This window comes from Simochromis diagramma, unplaced genomic scaffold (assembly GCF_900408965.1).
Source record: "Simochromis diagramma unplaced genomic scaffold, fSimDia1.1 OVJJ01000583.1, whole genome shotgun sequence".
Taxonomy (NCBI): Eukaryota; Metazoa; Chordata; class Actinopteri; order Cichliformes; family Cichlidae; genus Simochromis; species Simochromis diagramma.
The window spans coordinates 2073311-2098659 of NW_024387285.1; the positions used below are offsets into that span (position 1 = coordinate 2073311).

The following is a 25349-nucleotide window of genomic DNA, read 5'->3' on the forward strand; positions in this document are numbered from 1 at the left end:
TTTTACGCACAGGGAAACGACATGTTAATAGAGCGTGGACGCGATTAATTCGCACTTGAAGCGACGAGGACAAAATATTTCGCTGTGGACGCTTCTTTCCGTAAAAGAAACACCGGACGGCAACAATGAAACACCGCTCGCAGGAGTGAATTCAGAGAGGTTCGGGCTGAGATCCTCAGGTGGTACAGCAGGGTTTTAACACTGGCTCACCGGACACTCAGGCAGCCGTATTTATAGGCCTCAGTCCACCTTTTCATCTGATGCGTCCACACATTTGGTGAACAAGCGTCAAGCTGACTAATGTATTCTGAGCAGTGTACAGTGGCGGGAGAGACAATGCAATTATCTGTTTGTGGTGTGGATTAATGCAACAAATAAATAAATAATATAAGGAAGATATATGAGTAACATATTTATGTATAACATTTCTCCCTCCCTTCCACCCAAGTTTGACTTTTGCTACTTCAAAAGTCATATCCCCTTGAACCTGTTGAACGACCCCGTTAGGATGGCTGTTTTTGCAGTAGATGTCACCAGGAAAAGTGCCCAAACACTGAAAGCCCCAAATAAAAACATGCCCTATAACCAGTAACACAAAGATGCAAGATTACGTGATTCTGTACAGAACTGCATATTTATTTTTGTCAGGCTTTATCTTACTGGTTCAAGGTCAGTGAAAAAAGTTTGTTAGAAGATCACAGCTCCTGTGGACCTGAAATGACACAAGTGAACAGCTTCTGCAGAGATCACTGCCTTTTGCTTGCTTTCCAGTCAGTGCCCGTTCTCACTGCTTACTACACTAGCTGTCATTCTGAGGATAAACATGATGTCAAGCCTTAATCTGTAAACAATTAAATGTCTTTTTATGTTTTTCTTACTTATAAAATAGGCATTTTGACCCATCACAGAAAGAAAAGCATGGGTAAATCACAAAAGGATCAATCTGGATGCATCAGCTTCAAAGTCTTCTTACTTTCTGGCTTTTTGTCAAGGGAACCTCCTTAATGTAACTGATAACAGCTATGCTTTTCTTACTATGTGTGTCTAAAAATGTGTAAAAATGTCTTAGATATAGTAATCTGTCATCTTGAAACTGATGCTTACCACAGTCTGAATGTTTGTCCTGTGACAGACGAATCTTCCTTTTTCTGGTTTTCTGATTTGTTACGTGTACATGACAAATAAAAACTTGACCAAAACACATCAGCCATCCCATTTAGTTTAACCTGGCAGGATTCAGTAGTTGTCCAGCAGAACTGCAAAAGTCAAATGTGTTTATTTCTTTATTTATGGTGTGAAATTCCCTTTTTGAGATGTGACACAGTTTTCTTGTTAAGCTGCAGCAAAGGGATAATAAGGCCCCGTGTATGGCTCAAACAAATGTGCTTGTTGGATTATGTACTCTCTCTAGTAAACAATGCTTGAAAAGATGGTGTCTTGGGGAGTGGCGGCTGAGGGTGGGGTGGGGGGGCTGTCAGGCCCACTTTTCAATACAACCACTGCTCTAGATCTAATGATCATTAGGTTTAATCATGATTATCATGCCTAGTGGCTGATAGTTGTTTGATAGGCTCTTGCTTTCTTCTATATAGCTAAGATTTTTTGATTTTTTTGACTGTTACAGCATCTGGGTATTTGTAGGTTCTCATGCACTCAACAGCACTGGAAGTATGCGAGTATTTAAACTTCCCCTCAAACTTCTTTTCATCTTTCACAAACGAACTTTTCCTCTATGAAAGCATCCCTTCCTTTCTTGCTCCAGTAGCAGTAGTAGTGTTTTATGGTCAACTGGCAATTAGATCCTAGTAGATTTTGTTTTAAACTCTCATGAAAGGACACCTAAAAAAGACACAGACATGTGCATTATTATAAATACATTAAATTGTATATTTTCTGGCACACGGTATGATCTACCTGTTCCTTACCTGCACCATTTCAATTCAAATTACATTTGTCAGCCAGCTCAAAGTGCCAAAATTTAGAACAGTTTAAAATTGTCCATCTGAACCTGTGCTCTCTGACTCTTGGTCACCCTAGCACGTGTTTTGTATTAAGCTTATTAATTTTCTATCTTCACACACATTCGTCGTAATCTCATCCCTCATTGTTTTCAGGGGCCCAACTATGTCTGAATTTGATTAGCTTGCGCCCGGCTGTGGATTACAGGCTGTATAGAGTTCTAATTGTCTCTGGCACACAGAGCCAAGGCCGGGCCAACATTACGTTTTATGTAAACAGCAGGGCAGTGTTTAGTCCCACTGTTCTAATGGGCAGCCATTCTTGTGAGGCCATTCCAGTAACAGTGAGGTAATCCCCCTGAGTCGTATAAACATGGATGATCCTGATTGATTCTCCCGCCCGATTGATCCCAGCTTTTAGCAGCTTTTAAGTCTAAGCAAACAGCAGACAGCAGGTTCTGCTACACCCCTGAGCCGTCTGAGCCCACTGACGGTGATCAATGTGAGGGTGTGTTTGGGAGCATCCGACCAGCTACGGTCGCAGTCGTCAACTTAATGGCAATGGTCCTCTGATGTTGTGTGGTGCTCAAACGGCCTGCATCAGTGTGAGGAGGAAAGACAGTTTTATTATGTTAATGCTCACAGAAAACAAAAAGTTTTATAAAATCATTCTCAAGCTTTAGCATTGGAGCTCTAGATCAAAGAGCAAAGAGCAACAATGTCTGCATTCCCTCATGGAAACAGGAAGGTGCTGCTTGTGTGAATAGTGGTTCACTGTGATGGCTCACTAGTAGAGCCAGACAGACATGAGATTTTAAGGACGTGTAAGTGTTTTGTTTTTGTCACAAAGAACTTGTAAATTACTCATTTACACACTTTCTAGCATTGCTCGGATCAGCTGGTCATCGTGTTGCCATGTGGGAAATTGCACAGTGCCCTCTGGTGGACAAATTACAGCAACCCCAACACTCATAACAAGGTAAGAGTGCTTCTCCTGTCTCTTTGATCCTGTCTCATTAATTTCTAAAAATTTAATCAGCCGTCATAAATCCCAGTAGTAATAATAATAATAGGTGCTTTTAAAGACCCTCAAGCTCACCTTACATTAGTACAGCAAAATAAAAACAAATAAATAAATAAATAAAATCACAACTATAAAACCAACCAACGTAACAATAGAGTAAGACAAGTAATAATGAAGGGTATGCTGTTGTGAACAGATGGGTTTTTAAAGACAAAATTTAAAGTAGAAAGAGAGTTCGTGGTCCGGAGATCTGGTGGAAATCCTTCCAAAGTCTTGGGCCAGAACAACTAAAGACTCTTAGTCCCATAATAGTCAGGTGAGCAGATGGAACAGACAAAAGAGACGCTGAAGAGGAGCAGAGTGTACGAGAGGGTAAGTATGTATGGAGAAGATCAGATGAATACGGATGACATGGAGTTGTTTAACCACAGGTCTTCTGGTTCTGGATATAATACGAGCAGCTGAATTCTGAAGTAACAGCAGTTTATGGAGAGATTTATGAGGAAGACTTTACAGAAAATAATTATAATAACATCAACGACATGTGACAAGAGCATTGACAAGCATGGCGGTACTGTTTGGAGTAATTGAAGGATGAAGGCGACTAATATTGCGAAGATGAAAATAAGCAGAGTGATAGTGGTGAAGGAGAGAGTACTGTCGAGGATGGCACCCAAACTATTAACCTGTGGGGAAGGTGTGACAACAGAGTTAATCATAAATAATGAAAAACGTTTGGCTGTTTTATGAAAGTTATCAGTAAAACAAACTTTGATTTTACTTAAACAATCAGAAATGGATGTTAATGGGAGAGTAGCTGTGGGTTCGGAAGAGAAATAGAGCTGGGTGTCATCTACGTAATGGTGAAATTGAATGTTATATTTCCTGAATATATTACCTAGAAGTAGGAGATAAATAATGAAAAAGCAAAGGCCCCAGGACAGAGCCTTGGGGTACACCGGAGTTAACTGAAGTAGGTTGTGATCTGTGGATATATAATTGAACAAACTGTAAATGGCCAGAGAGGGACATCAGTAGATTAACTATTGATGTGGCAATCATATCAAATAGCTAATATTAGCTATTATATATGTACCTACTGATATATCTGTGAGACTCTGCTTATTCTACTTACCTACTTAAGTAGGTAACTCAATGGCAGACCTACTGTGGCAAGTCAAAATATCTGCAATGCAAACTCAATATTTAAGGTCATAAGATTCATATAAATTTGAACTTTCAGACTGTTCTATTACGTAGGCTTCTTACTGTTGGGTGATAGCGCTGACTGAACGTTGGTTGGCTTCTCGTGGTATAAATGTATGTGTTACATAAGGTTCAAGGCAGTTTGCAACAAGGAAAGTACAGGTATGGTCTCACATTGACATTATGTCCTATGGATGATGCTGGCACCATACAGATGTGCTTAGATTGAAGAAGTGTGACAGCAGTCGTACTACAGTATTATTATGAGTACAACTCTGGGTTTGAAAAGATGTATGGGATGCATGTAGCTCCATCAGGTGTTGTAGAACTGTTATCAAAAAATGGAAACCCAGTTTAACAGCATTCCCAGTGGGCGTGGACATGGACACATAGCATTTTGGAAGAATCACAATATCAACAAAGTTGCTACAGAATAAATTTTTAATAAGGAAAAAGTCAATTATTATTGGATGGCTTGGCAAAATGAATATGTGCCAATTAGGGGTGCAACGATATTCGTATCGATATATCGAACAATACAAAATTTTTAATTTATTTTATCAACTTTTCTTCTGACGATGCTGTCTGTGTTGAGCGCTCAGTGGATCTGCGCTCGACAGTGCAGCCTAGGTGGAGTAGTCGAACGCAGATTCACTGAGCGCAGGGCAAGCTAGCGAGACAGAAGTTAAGCTCTCCTTGCAACATGGCAAATTGAACCTCCCCCACCCTCATTCAGATCTGGCGTTTGGAACTATTTTGGTCTTCATGTGACGTATGACCCTGAAGGTAAGCGCGTCATGGACAAAAGTAAAACAGTATGTCGGATGTGCCACGCAATGCTCAATTACATGGGTGGGAGCTAGTGTGTTAGCACAGTTAGCTTGTTAACGTTTTGACACCGTCCAGCCCCATGCACGGGGTGATCCCCGGTAGCTCGTTAACGGAGATTTGCCGTGTTGTGGCGTTAATGTCATTTCAGATTAACGCTGACAGCACTAGTGGGAACACAACGAATATGACTGCACATTTACTCCGACATCATCCTAGTGCAAAGACAAGTGGAAGCCGACAAAAACAACAAGCACGCATGCTACAAACTTTACCCGAGTCATTTAGACAGCCGTTAGCACAGGATTCTCCTTATGGGGACCTGATATGTTTAATATGCTGCTGAGAATATAGCCCAGAAGAAGCTATAATATAGTTTTTATTTTGGAAAGAGCCATTTCTCTGTAATAAACTCTCTTTTCCAAAGATGAGTGATTCCTCAATCAGATTTATTATTTTATTACTTTGTTGTTTCAGCAACATTACATTTAAAAACTGTACTTTTGAGTTAAAATATATATTTATAATTTTAATAAATGACAAATTAAAAAGGCATGAACATTTTTTTGTATCGAAAAAATATCGAACCGTGAATTTTGTGTATCGTTGCACCCCTAGTGCCAATGATCTCATTTATGTTACTTGAGAACCTTAACGGAAAAAATGTAAGGATTTCTGAATATCTTTCAAGCTAATAATCAACAAGGGATCTGTTTTTGGACTAAAAATGGAAAAGGAAAAAGAGAATAATGTTACAAAAGTGAGCTTAGAAAAGACTTCTGTCTCATGTATAAGTTGGGCTGACTGTGCTGAAGTGGTGTATAAAGTTTATCCTTTCTAAAAATTTGCAAAGAAATTATTTCACAAACTTGTGAAACGTTAGAAACACTAAAACCTGCTAAATAAGGATGTAATGAATCTATAAATAAATCAGTTTTTTTAATCAAGTGGGGACTGAATTTACCTGCAAATACTTTTATTTATAAAGTTAGTCATTATTTCTTTGTTTTCTTTCTGTGCTTTTTTTCTCTGACTTTTCTTCTTCTTTATGATCTTTGCACTTTTTCTTTTTTTTTCTTCCTTTTTTTAAATTTGTCCGGACGATGTATCTGAGGAGGAGGAATATTTTACATGAAGACACTGATTTGCCTCCAAACACTGACTCAATACTTGAAACATCATGCAAACCAGGACCCTTCAAAGTAAAACTCATGCCTTACTGCTACAATGAACACACTTCAAAAGCTGCAACTTAACTGTAAAGGAAAATAGTATCTGTTACCAGTTTAGGTCACTGTGGCAATCATAGCAATCACAAACAGGTTTTCAGTACAGCGCTGTGAGATCCACATATGAGGACGTTCATTTTAAAATTCGATAGAGCAGTGGCAGTATAACGTCCTCGTAGGTGGATATCAGGCCCTTGTGGAGCAAAATTTAGTATTTTGGTCTAGAGAACCCAAAATGTGATGTCCACATATGTGGACGCCAGGTCCTAGGAGGTTAAAGACAAGTTCTTCTCTGCTCAAACAATCATTTGTGTGCAAATAACTAATGTGAGATAAAAGTAATCCCATAAAGCTTAAAGCTTTGTAGTTTCAGACCTACACTGATATGAACACATGCATTAGTTTCAGCATCCATGTGTCCTGCGTGTATGGGTCAGAATTAATGAGCTGTGCCTCAGATTGTTGTATATTATTATGCTACTGAGCTCGTTCGTGGGAGTGAAATTACTTGTGGACTCTCAGTTGGTGTGTACACTTTCTTTGGTCACTTAATATTTTAGGATGGTTCATCAGGCCTTTCAGTGGTGGCTTGCCCAAAGCTTCATCTATGACTAAAGGGGTCAGCCAAGTTATTCTCATAGTCATCAGCTGTGTCCATATATGATTTACAGTGTTTATACTACTTTGCACAAGAATGTAGGCATGCCCAGCAGTGGGAAGAGGCCACACAGAAATAAATTACTGCCAGCTGATTGCATTGACTTTTAGAAGTGTTACGTCAAGTGTTTCACTGAATCCACAAACATGATGTGGTTCACCCTCATCGGTGCTTTCTTACCATCAGAAGTTCTCGGGAGCCGCGCCGAGATGTCCAGTAGTTGCCACTGGCTGTGTTGTTAAGTTTGCTGGTGACCTCTTTGAGTCCCAGCGGATCTCCATTTTCCCTGAACTTTCCCTTTAACCGAAGTTCAAGGCTGGCTCTGAAAGACAGCTCTGAGAAATTGGAAGAAGTTTAGTAGTTAGAGGAAAAAGGAAGGTCACGGAGGGGGAAATGAAAAATTTGCATGTGATCTGCAAAACCTGGGCTCGGGTGCTTTTTAACCAAACTTCAGACTAAGGTTATAATCAAAGAGCTCTCACGGTAATTAGCAGGACAAGAACACCGCTACTTGTTTGTTGTTGGATTTCTCAGTTCACTGTCTCCTGGTGGAGCCACAAAGCAGCACCTGTTCACTTGTTACAAATACTCCACCTGTCAGCACTGAAAAGAAGGGTGTGTGTGTGTGTGTGTGTGTGTGTGTGTGTGTGTGTGTGTGTGTGTGTGTGTATCGTCTCAGCTGCTTCAGCTTCAGTGAGTTTCCAGAGCCAGTTTTCTAATTTCAGCGTAGTTTCTATTGTTCAGAAATGGTAAGTTTTAGGTTTGTTTTCATTCTCTGATGGGCACATGAGTATTAATTCAATACACTCTCAATGCACAACTTATCTAAAAGTAACATATATGGTTAACGTTTGGCATTTGCCTCTGTTAGAGCACATTTATGAATAAAAGAGTTTTTTGGTTTTTGTGATAAAATCTAATTAAAAGAGAGAAAAATTCAACCATAACCGAGACATGGATGCAAGAAAAATCATGTTTATGTTACACAAATAAGCAGAAGGAGGTTTCTCATCACTACTGATGTTTGGTTCTTTGAAATTAATCATATATTGAACAGATTCATGTCAATCTGCACAGATCACCACTGAACAAATGGGCACTTTGTGCCAGTCTGTACAACACATGAGGGGCAGTTTTGTGTGTTGCACGTGTGTTTTTTGCTGTTGATGCGCGTAGACGGTGCACACACACACACACACGTTGCAGCTCTTCGTTTTGTTGCAACTGGATTTAGAGCAGGGAGATGTCCTGATCAGGATGATTTTCTACAGTGAAAAGCTTTTTATTGGCCTTCGTTGTACCACATTGGCAGCCATGCAGGGTGGCTCATTCCTTGGCCAAGATTCTCAGCTGATGGTGCTGCTATAGCTCATCTGGTTGAACAGGTGACTCATGTGCTGTAGGCTAGAGTCGCTGCTGCGGAGCCTGGATTTGAGTCAAAATAAGTTGTACTAATTTAGGAAAGTATAAGCCAAGAATAGAAAAGGTTGCCCTATAGTTCACATATGCATAAAACAGCTTTCCGTGCACACATAGAGAGTGAAACTGCACGAGTAAGCAGACCAGCCATGTCCACCCAGGCCCAGATCAGATTCCTGCAGAGCTCTGGTGTAGTTGCTGAGACTAAGGTGTGGAAGTGTACTGCTTGGATGGATTTCAGGTGCTGAAATGTTCCCTGTGGAGACTTTATTGGAGGTCCTCAGCTCCTGGTAAAACAGCTGAAAAGCAGCTGATTGCAATCCTAGACTTGGAGCTCATCCAGCAGAAAGGAATGGAGCTGTTTGTGCCTGTAGCTGGTACTGTGTGTTTGTGTGCTTCAGATTCCAGCTGACAGCTGGAATTTAAGTGTTTATGGACTCGTTTTCAGTCAAAAATGGATTACATTTTAACCCTGTGTCACATACCAGCTGACACATAAAACTCCATTATGCACATTTCCAAATTGGAGCCAGGTAACTCCAAAAGCACTAACAGCGGGAGAAGGGGGGGGCAGCAAAAACTTAAATCTTAGCACTTTTCACTTCTCCTGAAATGCCAGAAACACATCTGCCAGCAATCAAAACAGAAACTCTCCTTCTCTTCTTTCTGTTCTGGTCAACTCATGATGGTACATCCATTTTTCCACAGATAAAGTCCCTTCTAAAGATATTTACACATGAGACACAGGTCCTTTTTTTTTTCACTTTAAGTGGTGCCTGGGTGGCCATGGGTTGGAGGACGGAAGATAAATCTGGTCTGTTTTTCCTCACAGGAAACAGCCAGACTGAGCAACACTGATCTTCACTAATCCATTATCCACCTCTGAATCTGGCCCACCCCTGGGCCACCATACATCTTCATTTGGAGCTTTCACTGGGTCTAATCACACACTTGAACTCCCAGCGTACACACATGCATGCACTCCCACAAAACAAAGTCTTGACAGTTCAGGATTAACATATGTGTTTACGCGGCCTTTTCGTTTTCTTTCATCTTGATTTACTAATGGTTTTGACAAGAGGAAAAGTCACTTCAGTCACTGAATACATATCTAAAAGTAGAACTTACAACAACATGCAGCATCTGGAACTGGAGCAGGTTGGGTATATTTCCTGAAAGTAGGACTCGCTTTAAAAAAGTAAATTGTTTTTAGTGATCAAAATGTTTTAAAGTATGCATAAATCTTAGTGGATGAGCCTCCACAGAGATTTCTGGGAGCAAAATTTTCTCTAAATACGTCCTTTTATTTCACTTCCAACTAAAATGCGTAATTGGTGATGGCCTGTTGGAGTTCTGAGCAGTTACAAATGAACAAGGTTATGAACTAGATGCTAAAAATCTTTAACTCTGTTGGTTGGCGTAACAACTCCACCCAACTGATGGTGGGACAATCCACCATCTCTATCAGAAACCAGTGTTTTGCTGAAACTGCAGACTGATTTGCATCTGCATTAATGCGATTGTCATGACGTCTGGGTAGAAGCAACTGAAATGAGTGTCCTCTTTATGGTGGCTAGGCTGTTTAGCAAGAAACCTCGGAGTAGAGTTGTAGCTCCTTCACTTCAAAAGTACTCAGCTGAGGTGGTCCAGGCTTTTGATTATCATGCTTCCGGTGTGCCTTCTCTTAGTGGTTTCCCAAGCACACCCAGTTGAGAGGAGACCCAGAGTAAACTTGCAACTCTCTGCAGAGAAAATATATATTGTCTGGGTTGGGAGCATCGTAGGATCCCTAGAAGGACCTGGCAAAAGAGACATCTGGGATATTGCACTTAACCTGGCGCCATCATGACCAAACTTTGGATAAGAAAAAGAAATGAAAGGATGGAATTTCAAAAGATAATTATAAACAGAGTAATCAGAAATAATAATGTGAACTGGAGAAAAAGTCGCATCCTGATAAAATGCTAATGCTCTTTTATCTATTCCAGCCTCGGTTGCATTTTATATACCTGCACTCATGTATATATCTATCTACTTAGCACTTTTAATTCTTATTTTTATGTCTATTTAAGCGTTATATGACAGTATGTTTGCACTAATTACTGCAGCAATTTCCTAATGTTGTAAACCTGCTCAGCATTTGGCAATAAAACCCTTTCTGATTTCTGATTTTCACTAGATGCCACTGTGTGCATATGTGCCTGACAACAAATAAATTCAACAGGCAGGTAATATAAATATAATTTTTTATCAGCACTTTTTCCTTCTAATTTGTTCTTTCTAAATCATTTAACCATAGTCATGTGGTCACTACAGCCAACATCACGCAAGAGAAAGCAAGACCAGGACTTGATATTGATTTTTTTTATGTATTTTTTGGTCATTATTTACAGTATAGAAAATATTAATAAATCCAGATAGCTTATAAAAATAAATAAATAAATGACAGCAAAGGTGTAAGCAGGAGCTACACTTTTTACTTTGATAACTAGCTTTCACCAAAGGCAGAGGCTAAACAAACAACAGATACCGTAAAGTTTACGGTATCTGTTTACGGCGTAAAGCAAACACCTCAGATGGCACCATGATGTATTATGAAGACCTGGGTACTGACACCAAAGCTGACTCAGTCACATGAAAGAAAATAGAAAAAACACTGCTGAAAACCAGTGGCAACACTGTGTCCAGGTCTCTGTGTAAGGTTACTTTTAAAATGTATTCCACTACAGATTACAGATTACATGCCCCCCAAATGTATTCTGTAACGTATTCCGTTACGTTACTCATTGAGAGTAACTTATTCTAAATACTTTGGATTACTTAATATATGATCATGCTTTTTTTTACAACTACATGAATGTACTATTGCTGTGTGATTTATTACTATTACTGAAGCTTTATCACCATACCAATAGCAACTAGATTTTAAATCTTAATATAAAATGAGTAACAGTAGGTGGACATTAGGTAAGGCTGCACTTTTTGCAGCGATCTCGTATAGAAAACTATTCGCGGCTCCGAGCCGTAGTAAAGGGACCTCTGGCTAATATGTTGGTGCCGAAAACTAGCTTTACTTTGTTGTCTGGGTCAACTTTGCTAGCGAGAGACAGAGAGAGGCGTTGAAAGGCTGCTCCAACGGAACTTATTGTTTCGGAGGAAAACACGAACACAGTGTACACTCGAGTCTTAATCGCTTACTTACAACTGGGCTCGTCAGGCACTCTTCTTGGCTGCAGTGGTTATTATTATATTTACATGCTTCCAGCTCCCGTTTCTGCTCGATGACAGCTCGTACTTTTCCACTCACATAACGGGTATGGCAGTCCGTTCTCCCTGCAGCACGGACTACACTGCCCATGAGGCTACATTCTTTAGGGCGATGCCTGTAACACTCTGCCTGTTGCCTTCATATTAAATAATTTTAAAAAATATTTCTTCATGTCATTATGAGACGGGAGATTAAGACACGGGCATTTGAGCCTCTTAATGTGTGTTTTGTTTGGGTTTCCACCCGCGTGGAATTACCAAAAATAGGGTATAGCCTAACATACAATGACCCGCTACAGTATGAAACAGGAAAAGGCCGCCGTGTAATCCATTTATTTCAAAAAAGTAACTTTTTTTTTCCCCAACAAAGTAACTGTATTCTGAATACCACCGTTTTAAACGGTAGCTGTAACAGAATACAGTTACTCAGATTTTGTATTTTAAATGCATAACGGCGGTACATGTATTCCGTTGCTCCCCAACACTGGGTGCTGGTCAGTGTGGATCATAGTCATGGAAGTCCAGCCACCCATTTCACAAAGAAAGACTCTCCAGCTCTCGTCCACAGCATGTCTTTTGTCCCGTCTTCCTCCCATCATCCCAACTGGTAGCAGACGACCGCCCCTCCCTGAGCTTTGTTGTGTTAGAGGTTTCTTCCTGTTAAAAGGAGTTTTTCCTTTCCACTGTCGCCAAGTCATTGCTCATAGGGGGTCGTTTGATTGTTGGGTTTTCTCCGTGTCATTGTAGAATCTTTACCAACTGTTGTTGTGATATATTTATATCGATAAAATGAATTGAATTAAGAAAAAAATAATCATCTGTTATTTTTTTCTGTCTGCTGCTGATCTGTTTGCATCGTATATGGTGGTCCAGAGTATCTGAAACCTGTGGATTTTGCAGTGTCCTTTTCTGGTTAATGCTCTGTTCAAGTCCTTGCTTGGTTTGTAAAATCCAGGCTCGCATAACTGCTTTTTAAGTACAATTCTGACATGTTTTTAAATCCGATTTTCTTCCTCATCTTCACCTGATGACTTTTGTCAAATTTTGCAATTCACATTCAGATTGTATTATTTCTTTTTGTGCACTTTTAACTGCCTAGTGGGTGTTTGTGTGTGTCGCTGATGTTGTCGTGAGTTTAAAGTGGACGGCTACTGGTGGTAAAGAAGTAAGATATCGTGTGCAGTTTTAGCCATCGTCCTAGAAAGATGGGCACATGACAGGCCAACATTCATCTTGAGCCAAGAAGCACAGAGTCATCCAGCTCTGCGGTCATTACTGTGACTGATAAAGTTGGGTTGACTTTCATGACATGTGGGGTGCAGAAGACAGGGGGGAAGGGACAACATGCCAACCGGGTCTCAAAGAAAACTGTGTGCTATGGCTGTTATGGAGATGTGCTTCAAAAGGAAGGAGGAGGGGGGCCTCAGCAGCAGAATGTGTAACAAAGTAATACGACCACATTCAGAGTCACTGGCTCTGGCTGCGTGAAGCGCCGTCTCTACATCATGTGACCAGTATGCTGAAAATACACAACGAGTCATTACTTTTACTACAATCAGTGTTACACAACAAATTTGTCTTTAACCACTTTTTACCAAGTAGTTTTGTTTTCTATGTGTATCATTTAAAAATTGCGTAACTCTTTTCTGAGGTGTTTGGTTCCAGTCACTGTACCACATGCACTCCACAGCCTGCACACACACCTCCAACCTTCAGCTACAGGATAAGGTTATCAACATATGAACATCTACACCCAAAATGGTCCTGTCACTGTTTGCCTTTTACACTTCTTTCTTCCACATTCGGGGCTTTTTCTCCATTCCCTTCAAAGCCTCCGTAATCTCATCGTGCCTGAAACTTGCACAGGATATGTTGAGTGTAGTGGTTTCATGTAAGTGTTGTCCCACCAAAAATTAATATATTTAATGTTGTTATTTAGCCTTCTAACAGAATTCATGGATAATTTCAGCTAAGAGAAAGTTTTATACAAATTAGGTCATGTAAATGAGGGAAATAGGAGACAGAAATTAAAAATAATCTGCAAAATCAAACACGCAGAGCTGTGGTCACCTCTTGTGAAAGGCGTATAAGGGTGCAGCTGAAAGTAGATTCAACCAAGAACCAAGAAATCCTCAAAAATGCAGAAAATATATGATCTTATATTTTACTTACTCTACCAAACCTAAATAACAACAGTCACCATGAGCAGCATATCTCTGGTTCCTCCTGAAAAGGGTGTTTATAGTGTTCTTGGAATTATCCCAGTTCTCTTAATGTGAAGTTAGTGGATTTTATTTTTTATTTTTAAGTGAGGATTAAATGATTTTCTCCTGATAAAATTCAGTTTGAAACATTAACGTCCACAAATATCATTGTGTTTAATTACAAAACTGTTTCAGTGCTTTTTGTTTCATTTCTAGATGCTTTCTCTTAGCTTTAACTTTTAACATAAATAGTCTTCAAAGCATTCACCAGCAGTGCTGTCTAACCCAATGCTTTTAAGACCACGCATGCTCAAGCTGGAGAAACTACAATGTTAATATTACAATATTTCTATTTTTCTTAACCTGGTAAAACAGGAGGTCATATTTTGTTGTCCTGTTGAGTCCTATGACTACCTATGTAGCTATGTACCTATAAATGTACATTTTATTAAGGGTCTTTTATATTATACTGCTGTTTTTTTAACAAGGTGCAGCTGTGTATACTGTATTTAGCCACCTGTTTCCCAGCCTTGCAGTACTATCTGCAGACTCTTTGCCACGATTTGAAGAATCTGAGAAGCAGACGACAGGTAGAGTCTCAGAGAGAGAGCGAGATGCTCGGGGTGGACTTGATGTGTAAATTTGTCCCTGTCAGCAGACTTGTAGATTGAGTGCATTGTGAGTCAGAAATAGCGCGAGTGCACAGGAGATGGTGCTGTTTGTGTATATTTAGACATTCAAAAAATAATGATATGACAGCGACATCACATCAGATAGCAGCATGAGGAGCTGGCCTTGCGTAAACCCTGGATTAGGACTTGAAAACAGCTTGCGTTTGTAAGCAGGGCCGCAGGCCAGGACTCACGCTGTGTGAAATCGATACTTCTGATCTGAGCTTTTCTTTCACAGCCTTGTTAGCTCGATGTCCCAACCCTTTGCGCACACAGGACACCTGTGTTTGGAGCTCCTGAGCTCAGCACATGCTCCAGGAGCAACGTTAGTGGCTCCTGTTACTCTGAGATCGTCAAAAGTCAGTTTGAAACCACGTTGTACTGCACAGCTTTTTCAGTGTCGGTCGCAGAGAATACGAAACATGCTAAGTTTTTTAAAAAGCGCGTCCACTGGAATTATTCTTAATATAAGCAAGAGGTTACTGGGGCTCCTACAATAGAAACCTTCAATGTGGGTTTCATTTATAGGTTCAGCGTCAGATTTCACAGCAGCTCTAACCGGATGTGTCTGCAGTACCAGCACCTTCGCTAAAGCTGTAATGGTTAGAAAAACACTGCCCTTGGAACCTGAGCTGCAGAGCTCATCGCCAAACATGAGACTACTGTACTGTAGTTACTGTCATTCATTGCAGTAATAGGTCCATGATTGCAGAAGACGTGTTTTTACACGCTGGTGTGGTAGCTGCATCAGAATAAACTTCGTACCATACTGCACTGAAATGTAACTCGGGGTGGATCGCTGTCTCTCAGTGCAATGAAGGAATGTGTTTAACTAAAATCTCAGGCAAAGTCACAACTCGGGAAAATTTTAACTGACGACTTTCTGACAACATATGTGATCACGCAGCAGTTAGCACAGAGAGATGCAGTGTTGGCTTTTCGTAGTTAACATTAGGGGAATATATAAGTAAAGCTACATCATGCAGAAACCTTTAGAAGGAAATAAATCAGTGGCAACATTTGAATTTGACAGCAGTCCACCTACACCGCTCCCCTCTGTCCTGATTTCCTCCCATCAAGTGACACAAGAGTCAAGCCCCACTAAATATCAATAACCCCACTACTACAAGTCAAACTGAAGAGTGTTAATGTCAAGGTCTTCTTGTCCTGATAAAGCAGTGCTTTTATGTCAGCATAACTTCATTCATAACTACATTCAGCATCTTATTATAAAGAAAGAGATCCAGAAGAACAACAGAAAGCGGAACACAAGACGGGTATTAGAAAGGGAAAATAGAAGGCAGACTGGGCACGGGTAAAAAGAAGTAAATACAGATAAACCCACAGTTACAAAAACAGGAAGCAAAGCAGCTAGGAAGTCACTGCATCTAATGGTTTAGTCATGAACAAACCTGCTAAACCAAAGGAAGTTTTTGTCCTCTGAGTTTATCATGAAGCGTTAAACAAAAATAATCTTGGCTCTCTTCTTCTGACATTACATCTGCAGAAATCTTCCCATCTTGTGCATGCAACACATCGTAAGTTTTAAAGCTGGACTAACAAACTAAAACCAAAGAAGGGTCCAGAAGCCATGTTTCCTATCAAATAACTGAACTTGTCTGAGGTCTTTGTACCTGTTTGTTCATTTCCCTGCTAGATGTCAGCGTCAGCTAAATGCCTGAAATGTAAAAATGTAGTGTGACTGGGGCAGGAGGCCAAATGGAAGTGCCAGCTTAGCAGAGATATAAACTGTCCCGCGCTGCTCCGCGATGAGTGATGCAGTGACAAATGTGACACGGGGGGGAAGCTGGGGCCCAAGAGGGACGATGACACCAGCAGCGAAGCACGAGGGTACAAAATATCACAGGAGCGTCCGGGCTGTGAGGAGAGGGCGAGCGGTGATAGTTAACGATGGCCTCGCTTCCCGTCGATCGCATGCCTTTACGGTGAGATTGACCTGTTTGGATTGCTGTAGTGGGAGGTGTGTGCCGCTCTGAGATGAGATGCAACATGCGGACATGTGCACCGGTTTGTAATTTATCATCATGTGAGCCTCGCAGATTCCTGCTGTATCCACTCCTCTCAGCCTCTACCTCTTTATGTGCTTTTGCTCTCCATCCAGCACATTCTCACTGCAGCTCCAGTTCTAGTTTTGTTTTCTTTGCTCTCCTGAGTGATGCAGTTCAGCCTAAAGCTTTACATTACACAAGAAGATGACCTAATAAATATCCTTTGTCTGCTTATTTAAACAGGCATCCTTCCTCTCTTATCCTGCATTGCAGTTTTTCTGTTTTTCACCCAGAAGCAGACGTTTTTAACACAGATTTGGTTTCAGGTTTTCAGATGTCTGTCTAAGAAGAGGGATCCATTTTCTCCAGAATTATGTTTTCCTACTTGAAATGCTCATTTCAAAGTTTTCACTTTAATAGTAATTATGCAGAGCTGAGAACTGTGCTTTGCAGGCACCATAGAGTTCTGAACAAATACAGAAAACTCAGCAATTCAGGCTCATGCAGCCCTGTGTCCTCATACAAGTGGTTTCTGGGATATGACGCCGAGCTTCAGCGTGCTGATGATGTGGTTTCCCAGGAGCTGTTTTCTTTTTAACCCTTGACACTTGAACTGGGAAAACTGCGGCTGTGATATTTTACCATATACTCTTTGATGCTTGTGTACTTTTAGTGTTCAAATATTCATTCCTCCATGAACCAGTGTCACAGTGGATTCGAGACACAGTTGATATTTTAGTTTTCAGAAACAATAGAAATATATATATAAATCAGCCATGGTCATATAGGGATATTGTCATGGTTACAGGTATGAGTCATATAATGATTCTGATGAGTCGTTAAAAACAAAGATCTTAAATTACATATAATTTAAGGGTTTTAGTTTTCCACATATATATCCTAACACGTTATGGCTGCCCAGTGGGATCTCCGCTTGTGCAGTTTGCTTACAGACCACTTGATGGCGCGCTTGAACCAGTTTCTGTTCAGCTCGTGGCCTGAAACGTTTCCTACCCGGTGGTTTTTTTTATTTATTTATTTATTTTTTTGATATTTGCTTTTTCATAACGTGGTGGAAATAAGGAGTACTGATCCAAAAATATTATCACGTTTTACTTTCTATCACTCTGTTTTTTGTTTGCTTGTTTGATTTTCTTTGACATAAATATCCTGCAGATTAAAGGTCACCGTCGGGCTGATAGACGGTTGTTATTTGGGTGTTACAGCAGCACTTCACTGCTGTCTTCAGTTTGCGGCGTGTTTAAAGAATTATAAATTTAAATTATTTGCACCTATTGATTTATGGGAAACTCGTGGCGTCTCTGTAACTGGCTGTTCACGGCTCTTCAAAGAAAAAAATAAGTCTAATGATTTAATGGAAACGAATCGTAAATGTAGGCGTACGGCGCGGATTTTATTCAGTAAAGTAAAACAATAGGTCGCTTACCGAGAAGCCTGAAAATCATGGCCATGTATTTTTGCTTTAAATAAAAAAAATAAATAAAAATAAAGACTAAAAAAACCCAGTCCGAACATTTTATATATATATATATATATATATATATTTTCTTTTACATTAACTTTATTTCGATAAATACAAGACCATATTATCAACGGGAAACACCCAATGTGCAGGTATGATAAAGGTTTTCTTTTATTATTATTTTAAAGTTTAATTAAGAGGATAATGTGTCCTACCTAAATAAAGACAATGGCTGTAGTAATAATAATAATAATAATAATAATAATAATAATAATAATAATAATAATGCTCATTTCCAAGGAGGAAACATAGTAGATAACCATATATCCATATAATGTACAATAAATATTTCATCATCAGATTTATTAACTGTAATAGTGTCTTATTTTGGAGTGTGTTGGAAAAAAATTACATAATGTGTTTATATTTATTTTAGTAACACTGAGCTTTGGCAATATATAAAATCAATTTCTTATAAAAAAAAAATGTAAATAAGGTTAAAAAAAAAAAAAAGTGACCTTTGGGTTTTGTCCACTTTTTGCATCCCTAAAATTAATGTTATAATGTATGAATACAAAACACAGAATATATAAAGATTTGTTTTAATATATATTTGAGTCAAAAAAAAATCCATGAAGGCCACAGTTTGAAAATAAAGCTATTTTATTGTCAATGCATTCAACATGATTAGATAAACTATCAAGTAGTAAATTCCCGCAAAAGGAAGAAACACTGAAACTATTCCCCACTGACACAAAATATACACTTTGTATTTCAAATAAAACAAATTATTTACATTGTAATGTATAGACTGCATCTTAAATCAATATCATTTCATATTACATGCACTCTGAAATATAGTCTGACATAATATCCCCAATTTGTGTCCATATTGGTTGTAGACATGAAAAAACTCGCTGCGTTGTAAACCATGATGTATGACTACATTTGTCATTTTTCTCTATATTTGCATTTATATGATATAAAATACAACTTACTGTACAATTACACATATTTAAATCTTCCCTTATTCTCAAACTTTTAAGTGAACTTTTCATAAATAGATTCATTTTTGAAGTCAAAACGCATTTGCATACACCCAAAACATTAATTGTTTTTACAGGGGAGTAAAAGCAAACAGACAGAAAAGGAATTCAAAGATTATAGTCCAAAGTGAAAGTAAGTGCAAGGGGTGTTCTTGTGTTTTTAAGTGGTCTATTTCCAGTTGGAGTGCTTAAATCCAGGCAGGTTGACAATCCGTCCATGTTAAACAAAAGTCTCGTCCTTGTTAGTTTCAAAAAGTCAGTTATGGGAGGTCATGTGACGTGACAAGTGATGCCGTTCCCGGAAGGACTCGTTGCATATGGGGCACTTGAGCTTCTCCTCACGCCGCCGCTTGACCAGAGGCTCCATGGAGTACTCCTTTTTGTGGTGGGATCGCATGTGGTAAACCAGGTCTGAGGTCATGCGGAAGGAGGCGTTGCACTTGGCGCACCAGTTCTGAGCGGGCAGACAGAGCGAGGTGAATGAGGGAGGCAGCAGGGTGAGAGCTGAGGGCATCTGAAGCTGGATAGGTCCGGAGTTCTTGGGCCAGAAGGCGGTGGCGTAGACAAAGGGGTTCTGCTTGGCCATGCCGCCCGGCACGGGGCAGTTGGCGCCCAGTTCTGCACCCTGCAGCTTGGCAGCAAGGTGGTCAGCCTGGTAGAGTCTGTTGGAGGAGATGGTGTCGCCCACCGCTGGGTGGCAGTCCAGCAGCTTGGGTGGCATCACCAGTGGTGAGATCTGCGAAAAGGAGCGAGATGGCTGACTGAAGGCACTCTTCCTCTCCCCACCACTGCCACCTCCTTGCTGGCTGACGGAGGTGAAAGCACTGCCCATGGGCGAGCTTTGGGGCGGCTGCGTCTCTGACAGCACAGACCTGATGCTAAGGTGCTTCTCCGAGGGGTTGCTGCTGGGCCGACCTCCATCTTTGTTTTCAGAGTTGGAGCTTTGGAGACTTTTGCTGCTGCTGTGCTGTTTGGAGTGCTGGGCTGACTTAACCTCAGTAAAGGCGCTGCGCTTTACCTCCCCCAGCTCTATGGAGCCTGGTGGGGAGAAGGACCGGTGGTTGTCCTCTAGGCCATATGCTCCTCTGTAATTCTGCACAGACGTTGCAAGCTCGTCTTTAGACTTGGACTGCGGAAGGCTGGGTCCTCTGCACTCCCTGTCCTCTATTTCGGAGAACTTCCTCTTGCCCGAGCTCTCGCTGCAGATCTCGGCCTCCTTGTCACTCGGCGGGCTGGTCCGGTTGTTCTCTAGATCCCTGGCTAGGTTATGAAAGTCTGTGGAGGGTTTATTGTTGTCCTGATGACTGCTGAAACCTTCGGAGCGGACTACCTTTGGGCTGGTCCTGGTTGGGGTTGCGTTTGGTCGCTCTGTGCCGCTGTCTTTGCTGTGCTCCTCGTCGGCTGCAGCAATGCTCTGCAGTCTCTTGGTGCAACGGAACCGGAGATGGGCCAAGAAAGGGAACTCAAACTGGAACCGTTGGCTGCAGTCCGGACAGGAGTGGTGGGATGAACCTAACCGGAGGACAAAAGGAAATTATTGAAAATTTACTTCAAGAATATGACCTTTGTACTGCACTGCAGTAAATATAACTTTATGTATTCTTTAGTGCATTGTGCGTGATAGTGAAGCCTGCATCGGATGAAATCAAAGTAAAAACTAAAAGAAGAAAACAATAAATGTCATGGTTTAAACACAAGCTGAAACACTTTACTGTCTTGACTGGCTCACCTTTGCTTTTGGGAGGCACTCTGCTGGAACTGAGCAGCAGCAGGTCGATGAGGTCTTTGCCGTACCAGACCAGCAACTCCTCGTCCTTCTCGATGCGTCGGAGCGAGCGGTAGAAGAGCTGGCCGTTCTTCACGTAGGCCTCCAGGTTCTGCTCCTCTTTGTCCCGGGCTGACTGGACCAGCCGCAGCCACATCAGGCCCTCCGAGGTGCTGTTGGCCGCTGAAGTGTCCACCTGTGCCATCAAGCAAGAGCATTTTGGGTTAATACTTAAATAATTAATTTCAAATTATTTCCACCCCATAAACCTCTCAGGCTGTTTTTTAGATGCAAATGGGAAGAGAGAATTACCCCCAAACTGCTGCAGAAACAAGGAGGGCACAACGTGTATTTTTATAGTTTGGAATCTAAGTTTAAAAAAATAATTCAGGGAAGACAAAAAATGTTCACAATGCTTTAATAAACCTAATTTTCCACTTGAAATTAAGCAAATTACTATAGCTATTAAAAACAAGCAAAATCTACTAGTATGTCCCTATAAGATTTTAGTGACCATATATGTTTTTTTTATTCCTTTTTTTTAGCCTTTTGGTTTTCATCTCTAGGGTTATATTTAATTATTGGACAGAAATAAATGCACAGAAATTAAAAACATTGTCATTTTACGCCGGTTTAGATGCCAATCAGTAAAATCTGTCTTCAGTCATAATTGAGCTAATTAAAACCTGTATAAGGGATGCATTGAAATAAAATTATTTCAAATTTGTGATCAAAATAAAGCTCCACTTACCCTGAATATATAAGGTGCTGTGCGTTTGTCGGTGGATTTCAGAGCTATGAAGGCGATGCTGTCATACAGAGACGTGTGGCTCAGCACGCAAGGCCCGAAAATGGCGTTTTCCGGGATGTCGCACGTTGTGTAGACGCTCGTAAAAATGTCCGTGAGACACTGCTGCACCGCTTTGGCGTCCCCATCCCACACCAACTTCTGAGAGCTGGACTCCTCCATGTCACACTGCGGGACACACGGAACCACGAGAAACCAGCGTCAGTACAGGCCTCAAAAATGTCTAACGGAAAGCATCAAATTTCCTCTTTTTTGTCATTTATCCCCAAAATGCGTAATTTCCTCTTTAATATATTCATCAAGCAAAAACAAATCACACATTGGAGCCTAACCTTTGGTTATTTAGTGGATTATACCCTCCGCTGTACCAGCTGATAGGAAATAAATCTCTTCCTAGACAGATTGGCTAAACCAGCTGTCAAGGGCGTCGTTGAGGGGCCCGTTTTTTTTCCTTTTAATTTATTCAAACCACGTAATAAGTTCATGACGGCAACACTTTCAGCATATTGATGATGTAGTTTCCCAATATCCGATTATATAACAATCACAATAAACAAAGCGACAATAAAAAACTAAATCAATCAGAGATTAGTGATCACGTGATTTTTTATTAATTTATAATAATAATAATAATAATAATAATACTTATTATTATTATTATTAACAATAATAATAATAATAATGCTGTCTGTAAAAATAAGCTATATGTGTATAGGAATAAAACAATCTAGAATGTTTTTTCTTGTTAACAATAGTATACACGGCTATTAATCCAATCAGATTATTATTATATAATGTTCGCATAAGTGATATAATAAAGTATTAATGCTAATTTTAACATCAGAAGGCCTTCGCGGACTCCCTCAATGTCCTCTCTGCCTGATGCAAGAAAAATGAAAATGAAAAATTACTATGAAAAAAAAAAAGTTTGGTGCTTCAGTATTTCCAGGTGCTTCCTGTTAAAGCGTTTACTGTATTTCCTACAGTTCCCAGAGTCACTTTTAACGTCCTTACTTTTCCAGTGAGCTGACTGTGCTTCACGCTTGTGTGATCATTGATTTTTCTATAAATATTATCTTTATCCATTTAATATCGTGTCTGGTTTTGTTGGATTTCTCACATTGTCTGAAGACTGTTTTTGTTACAAAGGAGAAAAAAGAGAAGGATAATAAGACGACGGCGCCCTCAGTAGGAGCTGGTGAGGTCCGAGCACGTCCAACGGAGAGAGCATGTCCAATGGGTTTCAAGTGGACTGTCAAAGTCAGTGATTTCATGTCAGCCAACCTTTCTCTCCTTTCTACAAGCGGCAGCGTATGTCGCCTCATTACCATAATCCGCCACTTTCCCCTCTGAGACTGTAATTAAAGCAGCACGACCAGTTAATTATTTCTTTTCTCCCTTTCTAACCTCTGAATGTGTGTGTTTAGACGGCTGCGTCTCTTTCACTCCCTCCTCTCCTCCCCTCTTCCTCCTCTGGCGTTTAAATACTGCAGAATCTGTGCGCGGAAGCCTGCACCTGATGCACATTTGTTCGGCCGTAAATTAGGCACAAAGGACGGCAGAAATAAATAAATAAATACAAACAATAAATTCAGTCAAATAGCTTTTCCTTAAGACGCCATTTCTAAATTGTTGAAATGATATGCTGTATATAATGTTCTCTGATCACTGTTTGGTTATTTTAGCAACAGCAAAATATGAATAAAAATGATTTACTGTTGTACTTTGGGCCTATAACAAAGTAACTATAATTAACAGTTTAGAGTGCAGTTGTTATTATATGATAATAATAATAATTATTATTATTATCATTATTATTATTATTATTATTCTCATAGTCCACGAGGCGCGGTCTTGGCACAGTTCGTGCAAAAAAATGAAGCCATTAATTAGAAAATCATTTAAGTATCATTTAAAAGCTCCACAGCTGGGATAAAGGTCTGTGCACTCTTGCGCGCAGGGAGAAACGTGGCTTTTGCGCGTAAATGTGATCCGGTTCAGAAATAAACTGGCGGATATTGATAACTGCTCTCGTGCCGGTGATTGGCGGTGGGAACAGATGAGCTACCGTCTGTTTGTCCCCGGTATCCGCAGTTGTTTTGTGGCTGCAAAAAGAGAAAAAGCGATGCTTTCCTCTGGTTTGGCTTCTACTGTTATTTATTATTTTCATTAGTATTATTGTTTTAAAAGAAGTGTGGAAATTTGATTAAATAACAAAGAACAGCTGCCTCTGAAGTCGGCTGATTTATAGGGTTTTGTAACTTCGTAAACGTTTAGCAGCAGCAGGAAGATTCTCTGGAACATTTTGCGCACACAGCCTTTCCAAAGCGGATCCCGGCGCTGCGATGTGAAGCTAAAAAAATTGTTTCCGGCACTAAACAGAACCTCTTTATGTTCAAAGGAACCCAGATAGTCGCTTGAGGTGGATGAAAGCCTCACAAATTATCGGGTGACTGATATGAGTCAAGGCCAGGCTCGAATTAATAAAAAAGAGACACCGAGCGGCGTGTTTGTACATCCAAACTGGAGGAAAGCAGCCACCCTCTCCCTCCAAACCCGCTGCAGGTGGGGGTGAGCTGAAACTGGGGGGTGTTTCACCCATCCGCTAAAACTGTCCCGAATCAGCGCTGTGATTGAACTGCGACAGCGAGGAAACATCTGCGTTTGCTTTATTTTCCCCCCTATTTTTTTCCTGCTGTTTATTCTGCAGGACGCGTGCCGCGCAAAGCGAACCCACCACCCAACCCACCCCTTTTTCCTGCTCCAAAACTATCCGAACCACACACAGCTTTCACGTCACAGACCTACCTTTCCGTCGATGAGGAGGGAACAATAATCCACAAACGATTTGAGAGCGATGCTGCGAATCAATCCGGGAAAAAAAAGCCCCGAAAAGACGAGAGGGGGGATGCGGTGACGGTGATGGAGGTGATGATGGAGATGGTGATGCGCTCCCGGGCTGCTCCGTAGTATCAGTACATTTCCTCCCCAGTGTGCTGAAAGTGACAGTGCTGCTGCTGCCGCCGACACTGGCAGTGAAGGAGCGGGGCAGGGAGAGAGAGCTGCGCGGATAAAAGCAGACAGAGAGAGAGAGAGGGAGAGAGAGGCGTGCAGATGGGGCCCGATGCTCTGGCTGACTGGCACACCGACACACACTTTTTGTTTGCGGCACATAATCTACCCAATGAGGCGTGTCACTCTCCGTCTCCTCCCTTTAACTCTTCACTGGCCGACTGTCATTTCGTGCGATTTATGGATGTGCGGAGGGATAAAGACCCCTCTCACCCCCGCCCATTATTATTGTAATTCAGATGACAATAGTTGGTGGTTGTATTGGTCGGAATAAAGTGACATTTAAGTTGAAGATTTCTATTGTGAGGGGAGAGGAGAGAAGCCAACAGCAGCTTCGAGTTGTCGAGAGAATAAAAATGTTCTTCCATCATCATTATTATTATTATTACTGTGAATATTATCATCATCATTATCGTTATTATTATCATCATTATTATTGTTGTTAAGTTAACCCAATAAAGCACCACTTCAACCCCTCCAAATTTGGCTCCAAGCCTCCTTTATGCATGGTGGTACTGCTCAGTGCAACAAACCAACTTTCTCTGTGGTTTAAACTCGCAGCACTTTTAATTTTTTTTTGAATTTGGACTCTGAGCTGAGCAGGCATTACCGGGGGCACCGCGCGCTCCCGCTGCCTCCCGCCGTGCCAGCCGGTTCTCCATGCGGTCAGAGCGCCTGGGCATCCCGGGCAGTCTCTCACAG

General features: G+C 40.8%; 1 protein-coding gene across 1 annotated transcript; it reads right to left on the bottom strand.

The window, feature by feature from the left end:
• Positions 1-18572: 18572 nt before the first annotated feature.
• On the bottom strand, positions 18573-24725 carry prdm8b (PR domain containing 8b). Its single transcript, XM_040003624.1, has 4 exons — positions 24384-24725; positions 21519-21743; positions 20732-20963; positions 18573-20514 (listed from the first exon to the last, which is right to left on the bottom strand). The coding sequence occupies exons 2-4, from the start codon at positions 21735-21737 to the stop codon at positions 19259-19261; spliced, it is 1707 nt and encodes a 568-aa protein (XP_039859558.1). The 5' UTR covers positions 21738-21743; positions 24384-24725; the 3' UTR covers positions 18573-19258.
• Positions 24726-25349: the final 624 nt, after the last annotated feature.